Source organism: Aptenodytes patagonicus, chromosome 7, assembly GCF_965638725.1.
Source record: "Aptenodytes patagonicus chromosome 7, bAptPat1.pri.cur, whole genome shotgun sequence".
Lineage (NCBI taxonomy): Eukaryota > Metazoa > Chordata > Aves > Sphenisciformes > Spheniscidae > Aptenodytes > Aptenodytes patagonicus.
In genome coordinates, this window is record NC_134955.1 from 55,839,766 (window position 1) to 55,848,602 (window position 8,837).

The window sequence follows — 8,837 nt, forward strand, 5'->3', positions numbered from 1 at the left end:
ACACGGAGAAGGCGGAGGTACTCGGTGACTTTTTTGCCTCGGTCTTCACTGGCAAGTGCTTGAGCCTCACCGCCCAAGCCGCAGAAGGCAAAGGCGGGGACTGGGAGAATGAAGAGCCGCCCACGGTGGGAGAACATCAGGTTTGAGACCATCTAAGACACCTGAAGGTGCACAAGTCCATTGGACCCGGTGAGATCCATCTGCGGGTCCTGAAGGAACTGGCAGATGAAGTTGATAAGCCACTATCCATCCTATTTGAGAAGTCGTGGCATTCCAGTGAAGTTCCCACTGCCTGGAAAAGGGGAAACATAACCCCCATTTTTAAAAAGGGAAAAAAAGGAAGACCCGGGGAACTACAGGCCAGTCAGTCTCACCTCTGTGCCTGGGAAGATCATGGAACAGATCCTCCTGGAAGCTATGCTAAGGCACGTGGAGGATAGGGAGGTGATTCAAGACAGCCAGCACGGCTTCACCAAGGGCAAGTCTTGCCTGACCAACCTAGTGGCCTTCTAGGATGGAGTGACTGTATCAGTGGACATGGGAAGGGCTACAGATGTTGTCTATCTGGACCTCTGTAAGGCCTTTGACACGGTCCCCCACAACATCATCCTCTCTAAACTGGAGAGGTATGGATTTGATGGGTGGACTGTCCGGTGGGTGAGGAATTGGTTAGATGGTCGCATCCAGAGGGTAGTGGTCAATGGCTCAATGTCCAGATGGAGACTGCTGACAAGTGGCGTCCTGCAGGGGTCCGTATTGGGACCGGTACTGTTTAATATCTTCATCACTGACATAGACAGTGGGATCGAGTGCACCCTCAGCAAGTTTGCAGATGACACCAAGCTGAGTGGTGCAGTCGACAGGCCAGAGGGACGGGATGCCATCTGGAGGGACCTGGACAAGCTTGAGAAGTGGGCCCCTGTGAACCTCATGAGGTTTAACAAGGCCAAGTGCAAGGTCCTGCCCCTGGGTCAGGGCAACCCCTGGTATCAATACAGGCTGGGGGATGAAGGGATTGAGAGCAGCCCTGCCGAGAAGGACTTGGGGCTACTGGGGGATGAAAAGGTGGACAGGAGCCAGCAATGTGCACTCGCAGCCCAGAAGGCCAATCATATCCTGGGCCGCATCCAAAGAAGCGTGGCCAGCAGGTCGAGGGAGGGGATTCTGCCCCTCTACTCTGCTCTGGTGAGACCCCCCCTGGAGAACTGCGTCCAGCTCTGGAGCCCTCAGCATAAGAAAGACACGGACCTGTTGAAGCAGGTCCAGAAGAGGGCCATGAAAATGATCAGGGGAATGGAACACCTCTGCTATGAAGAAAGGCTGAGAGAGTTGGGGTTGTTCAGCCAGGAGAAGAGAAGGCTTCGGGCAGACCTTCTTGCAGCCTGTCAGTACTTAAAGGGGGCTTATAAAAAAGATGGCGGCAAACTTTTTAGCAGGGCCTGTTGTGACAGGACAAGGGGGAATGGCTTTAAACTAAAGGGGGGTAGATTTAGGCTAGATATAAGGAAGGCATTTTTTATGCTGAGGGTGGTGAAGCACTGGGACAGGTTGCCCAGAGAGGCAGTGGATGCCCCATCCCTGGAAACATTCAAGGTCAGGCTGGACGGGGCTCTGAGCAACCTGATCTAGTTGAAGCTGCCCCTGCCTACGGCAGGGGGGTTGGACTAGATGATCTTTAAAGGTCCCTTCCAACCCAAGCTATTCTATGATAATAGTATTATAGGATTCGTAGTCCCAGGTTACTAATGTTTTCAAAGCAAACTAATTATAAAAATATTTATTGTAGATCTGAAAAGTAAGTGTCATGATCTGGGGAAAGACTTACTGTAATGTTTGAAGTCCTTCAAAGAGGCAGAAGCGTAAAGCTTATTCACACAGGAACCAGTGAGTGGCGTCTCTATAATTAAAAAAAAGATCAACTTTGAGACTGTCTCTTATTCAGTGGCTGTGAAGAAGATCTGAACTTTGTTACTCCTACTTCAGAAGCCAGCAAGGATGATGATTCTTTGAATATTAGTTGACTGGGCAGTTTTTTGGTAGCTTGTTTTATTCTAGACAATCTTTTATTGCCCTGCCTTTGATAATGAAACAATTTTATCCTGTGCTTTAAAGCTGCTTTTTTTTTCCTTTTATTTTAGATACAAGCCTTTCAGACAAGGTTTAGTTTTCACTGAAGGAAAGGATATAGTGTAGTGAGAGATTTTTTTAAACAGAACATTCTTAACACTCTTTCGGAGATTCATTCAGCAAAATTAACAATTCCCAATGACTTCCTCTTGGAACTGAGCACAGTAGCACTGATAAATCCTGCCCAGTTATCATTCATATAATTATATTTACTGTGTCTTTTATTCCACCTAAGGAATCAGGTGGAATCATTTGTTAATGAAGTCATTGTATGATCCAACACACACATTTTTAATGCACCGCAATGAGAAGAAGGTACATGTCACATGATTCCAGGCGGTTTATGGGATAGCTGTCTTAGGTGGCCATTTTCTGTATGACAAGTGAGGGGAAAATATGTCCTAAAACAAGAGACGACCTAAACAATTCAGCTCTCCTTCACTGAAAGCCTGAGATAAGCACTCCTTCCTCTCCTCCTTGTGTTGGTGCTATGAGGTTTCCTCCTCCTGGTACTGTGTTGGCCTTTGCTATTAAATTAAACTCATACTGATAGCATTGAGACATGTCTTGATTGCTTCCTATAGTCTTTGAGCCAATCTCTGTATTCTCAGAGGATATTTTTTGGATCTGATGTTAGACTATCTTTACACATCTGGTGAGGAAAACAAAGTTTCTTTCCTGTGAAAACATTTCAACCATTATGTATTTACTTTTCTTTCTAAGTTGGAGTGAGATATATATATATATATACACACACACACACACACACAAACATTTACGCAGATGCACACATACCCACATATATATTTAATTCATTATATTTTCCTCTGAGGGGAAGCATTCTGCTTTAGGAGGGCTGAAATGAAAGTGTTCAGCTTTCCTCCTGTTTTTCTGTGTCAAAGGAACTGGGAAACTACCCCTCTCAGGACAGCCATTGATGATGGAGACCAGCTCCTTCCTGATCACAGCTCTCTGTCTGACCATCAGATGTATGTCTGAGGAATTTGGGAGCCTGCAGTAGTGAGGGGAGCAGCTCAGCAAACCACAATGTCTCTTCCAGAGACCCAGGGGTTTTAGGCAGCTCTAGCAGCTGCTGGGTAGAATTCCAGAGAACTGGGCAGGCAGCAGAGTTGGGGAGCCAGAAAAGCACAGTGACCAACCTGTTCTCCAGCCTGGTTTCCATCAAAACTTGTACTGGAATCAACATAATTCTGTTGAAAATATCAAGAAAAAATTGACAGTGTCTGACAGCAGTCTATTCTTCTAGCTGTTCTTTCTAACTAGCTTTATATATTCTTCCTTTGTGAAGAAAAGGCTGGCTGGGGATTAGGCAATAAACTCAAGTGCTTCAATAAAAATGTCTTCTTGTCTCATTTATCTAACTGGCAGCTGTAGGAATGGAGGGTTTGCTTGCTTGTGCCTGCAGCAGAATGTTTTGTTTCCCTAAATGTGTCCAGACCCTGGAAGACAGAAGTGGCGCTGGAGGACGATGATCTGTATCTAACCTTAGACCTCTACAATGTAGATATCAGTATGAGCTAGTTTGTGAGTGCCCTTTATAGTCAGTGGAGATAAACAAGTATTTCTGGACATGATTCATCTTGATCTATTTTTAGATACCTGCTTTGGGACAAGATGAACTGGATATGAGAAGTGCTTGATTCCCTCAGATGACTGTAAAAGATGTCCAGTGAATTGGTTCAGGTGCAAAGGGGTACCCTGAGTTTTCTGCCTAGCTTCCCTCCTTGTTTGACATCCTTCTGACACCAGTCCTATCATCACTGGCTAGCTCCATAGGAACTTCATTAATGCTGGGTGAAATTTTCAGTGACGTTTTGTTGATGGCAGTGAGGCGTGGAGCATGGCTTCTCAGTATGCTTACCTGTTCTGTCCTCTCCAAAAAACACATCAGGACTTGGCGGTCACTGGATCTTATTAAGCACTGCATTAGTGTGAGAGCCCACGGAAGGATGTACAGAACTCGCATGTCTGCTGCATCTGGCTGCATTCCAGCTGTTTTGGCATTCATCTATCTGTAAATGCTGATGTTTGAATATGGTTCTTCATGTGGTAGACTAAAAAATCAGTCCTGACAGCTGCATATGATTCTCCAGCAAAACAGCACTGAAATGGAAACAATTATCGTTCCTTGCACAAGGGAAACAGCAGTTTATCTAATGTTGTCAATAGTGATTAGGTTTAACTTGCAGGTCACGGTAGCATAATTGGCAAATTGCAAATTTTAATGCCATTTGGAGGAACATTTTAGAACAATAACCTCAGTGGTTAAATTAATATTGGAGAACATGAATACTTTTGTGAGAAATGCCTCTCTGTCTTTCATAAGCTTGTCATGTTATACTTACTCAGAAATAAAAGTTCTCTGAAGAGCAGGAGACTGAAATACATCAATCCAGTCATGGGTGACAGATTCTCAGACCTCCTTGCCTTGTCATTCTGGATAGTTAGTTTTCACCTGTGCTCCCAGGCCTACAGGTCACATTCTGCAGTGAAGCACTGATGTGACTACTGGCTTATAAAATGCTGGTTACCATTTAAATATCTGGCCTATTATTAGGAACTTCTGCTGCATGTTTTTTCAGTTCTTGATGTATACCTCGCCATGCAGAATGTTTACTGTATTTATTCCAGTATTGCTCACCTGCACATAAAGAAAAACACTCACAAGGAAAATAAGAAGTGATTTCCTTTAACAAGTTTTTATTCTGTACTGTCATCGTTGCCTTAAATAGGATATTGGTAATTGCTACTGGTGATTCATCAAGCTACAAACAAGGGAAGCTGGCTTCTTTACCTCTGAGAGTTACCTGCCCCAAAACATATGTATCATTTAAAAAAAAAACATTTTCAGATTTGTGGTTCAGGCTATGTCCATTTGGACAGCTAAATGCATTAGATATACCCTTCTCTATCTCACAGTAACTGGAGCATATTTACAGTCACTTGTATAATAACAAAATATACCTCTCTTCTTACAGCTCATACCAATGTGGTTGCCAATGATACAGTCAAATCTAAAGGTAAGTTGTTTCTAGTACCTTATCCTTTTATTCTTAGTGTTACACATTTCTGTAAATTCTGGAAGTAAGATCACTAGATGTGGTCTCCAAACTCTCTGAAAATAGATCATTGTAGCGTATCCAGATGCACTGGATGGCACAGCACTAAGGTCTCAGGTGAGAGCATACACAGAGCATCATCAGCTAAGATACTTGCCCTCTAATCAGTACTGCTCTCCCTTTCCCTTCTGAAACACTTTCCTCTAACCAGGTGGTTTGGCAGGGCTTTTCCTCCCTGTTTACTGAGATTGGTTGGTCCCTGAGCTGTGGTTTTCTTGATGTCTTAGGCTTGAGAGTCCCCTGACAAATCAGGATTGGGATTCTTGACCCAGGAGATGGATTTTGGTTCTATAGCAGATATTGTGGGCCTGTTTGCTTGGGTAAAACTGTGCCAGCTGGCCCTGTTTGTAAGAGAGAGCAAGGTGGATCAGTGTGGTTTGCCAGTCAAGAGAATTTTGGTGATGAGAATAAAAGTGTTGGAGTTGGTCTCAGTATGGAGTTGTTTCTATAAGCACGTTTGCCTTTCATGGCAACGCTACAGTGCAGGATGTGGAAGAAAGAAATGTGACATTGGGACAGTGGAGGAATTTTCCCTGGCCAGCAACCACTACCTTTCACAGTGCTGTATTAATGTATGTATTAAAGAAAAGAAACTGAATGTTTTGCATTGTTTCAACAGCATTTATCTGCTGGACTCCAGCTACGCCTCCAAGCCATCCAGAGCAATGTCAATCATCACAGCCTAAGGATGTTACAGGGGTCAGGACAAATGAGCAATAGCTCATCTGTGCTCCGCAAATGGCTACAGTGTACCCAATTTAAAATGGCTCAAGTGGAAATTCAGTCGTCAGAAGCTGCATCTCAATTTTATCCTTTATGATTCTTGTAATTTGTTCCAAATGTTCATTTTTAGCCTAGCAATAACAGGGTTAGAGCTGTAAAAGACCTTTTGTATAAATCAGTATACAAAGTATATACTGTATCTATACTTTTTAGCCTAGGACAGATTGTGGAAAAGCTTATAATGGGTGAAGCTAGGAGCCTGATCCTGCCAGTCTTTAATTACACTTACTCAGGATCAACAGGTTCTCAAGTCTGCATTCATGAACATGTGTTTGCAGGATTGGACTCAAATCTATCACATTGTACATATCTCTCTGACCATTGAAATATCTTGTTCTTAAATGTTTCTTTATTTTTGAAGCTAAGACAAAAATCACTTTTCTTTAACTTCTATTTTTTTTAAAAATAGAATTGTGGGTATTCACAAACATATGGAAGTGCTATGTTGCTATTTTTTGATGATAACAAAAGAAAAACAGGGTTTTTAGGAACCTTTATAGGAGTTTTGGGGGGGTGTGTCTTTTTTTTTTTAGATTCACAGCTGGCAGTGCAATAAAACCTGTCACTATAAAACAGTGATGTTCAAATGAGGCTTTTTGTCATCTTCTGGGAAAACAGCAGCTTGTAAGGAGAGTTATTATAAAGTGCACTTAGAAATTAGGTTGTTAAACTGTGCCAATTCATTTGTCTTTTTCTTCAGTACTGTTTTCCAAAACTGCCAAGTCTGATTTATTATTTTTTGAAATACTGCTTTTACTTCATTGATTCCGTGCTGCTCTTCTTTGTAGGTTTCATAGAAGCCTCTTTAATTTTGTGACTACTGTATTGTATTCTTCTGTCAATACTTGTATACAGTGCAATTAAAAATGGATATCCCAGACCTATTCTTATTGGTGTCTTATTGCAGACTTCAAGAGGAGCATGAGTGGACCTGAGCTTTTGCATAGTGATATTTACAAATCACAGCATTTGCATATGATTGTATCAAACATGATGTTTAATAACAGATGGATTTTAATATCATTAAGGGAATCAGCCAAAGCCCATTGGAATCTAAGGAGACTCAATTAATTCAGCGGATTTTACATAAAACCTTGAGAGCACCATGATTTGCCACCTCTTGTAATTTAATACTTAAATCTGTGCAATCACAGTTGCATTTTCTGTATTTATTCCTGTAATGCACTGATTAGAAGAATAACAAACACATTTGTGTATTAGAATGCTATTAAATTCCTAGTCTTTATTACCACTCTCAGAATCAACATTTTTCCTCCTTGATTGCATGGAATTGGAAAGGCATACCTGTAAAGCTCTGCCTGAGTACATTTCAGTTGTTGTAGAGGGTCAATCTTTCCTCAGTGCGTTTACCAAGGAAAAAGTGGAAATGTTTGCAGATACGCCATTAAAGTACCATTATGCTTTAAAAAAAACCCCAAAACCAAAAAAACTAACAAACCAACCAAACAAACAAAAGACAGTAAAGCATGTGCTAGCTTGCTTAAAAGATGCCCCTCTCTGTGTTTTCAGTGGAGAGAAACTGATTTGGCTTTCCTCCTTCCCAGATTCTCACATTAATATAGTCTAAGCTTAAACTGGACCAGTCTATCCAAAAGAAAATCTAAGATTCATCATAAGCTATTTAATTGTAACTAGTTTTATTTATATTTGCTTGAGATGAGTGACTTGTATCTAACTAAGCGGAATTTTTGAGTTTCTGGAAAACATTTCTGTCTTGATGTGAAGATGATAATTTCTTAGTGTTTCAGCCATTGATTTTTGTTATGCTGAATTGAGGTTGCACAGACCTGCATGCGTTGGTAAGGAAGGGCTTCTTCCCAAATTTTCATAGCGGTAAGAGAGGGAAACAGCATTCTTTCTCCAGCGTTTGACTGACTGTGGGGAAAAAAGAACAAAGTGATACAGAAATGATTATACATGTTCCCATCCCTTCCTTTTTCCGCTCCCTTGTCACTTACTAACCAGCTAATAGTCATTACATAATCACAGAATGGTTGAGGTTGGAAGGGACCTCTGGAGGTCATCTGGTCCAGCCCCCCTGCTCAAGCAGGGCCACCTAGAGCTAGTTGCCCAGGAACATGTCCAGATGGCTTTTGAGTATCTCCAAGGATGAAGACTCCACAACCTCTCTGGGCAACCTGTGCCATTGCTCAGTCACCCTCAAAGTAGAAAAGAATTTTCTCATGTTCAGACAGGTTCCTGAAAGACAGTCTTGCTAGTAAAGACTGAGGCAAAGAAGGCATTCACTACATCAGCCTTTTTCATGTCCTGCGTAACCAGGTCCTCCATCTTATTCAGCAGTAGGCCCACATTTTCCCGAGTCTTCCTTTTGTCACCTCTGTACTTACAGAAGCCCTTCTTGTTGTCTTTGACATCCCTTGCCAGGTTCAAATCCTGCTGGGCTTTAGCTTTCCTAACCTCGTTTCTGGATGTTTGGATAATGTCTCTGTATTCCTCCCAGGATACTCATCCTTGCTTCCATCCTCTGTATGCTTCCTTTAGTGTTTGAATTTGGCCAGGAGCTCCTTGTTCATTCACGCAGGCCTCCTGGCGTTTTTGCCTGACTTCCGACTCATTGGGATGGACTGCTCTTGAGCTTGGAGGAGGTTATCCTTGAATATTAACCAGCTTTCTTCGGTCCTTCTTTCTTCCAGGTCCTTGTCCCATGGGACTCTTCCGAGCAGATCTTTGAAGATGCTGAAGTCTGCTCTCCTGAAGTCTAGGGTTGTGAACTTGCTTTTTACCCTGCTCCCTGCCCTCAGGATC

General features: G+C 42.4%; 1 protein-coding gene across 6 annotated transcripts in view; it reads left to right on the plus strand.

Moving 5' to 3' along the window:
• Positions 1–6,928, plus strand: part of UNC79 (unc-79 subunit of NALCN channel complex) — a 127,816-nt gene extending 120,888 nt beyond the window's left edge. For all 6 annotated transcript variants that reach the window (XM_076345336.1, XM_076345338.1, XM_076345337.1 and 3 more), the window contains 2 exons: positions 5,127–5,168; positions 5,887–6,928. In XM_076345336.1, the coding sequence (XP_076201451.1) occupies positions 5,127–5,168; positions 5,887–6,087 (243 nt within the window). In that variant the 3' untranslated portion in view covers positions 6,088–6,928. The remainder of the gene's footprint in view (positions 1–5,126; positions 5,169–5,886) is intronic.
• Positions 6,929–8,837: the final 1,909 nt, after the last annotated feature.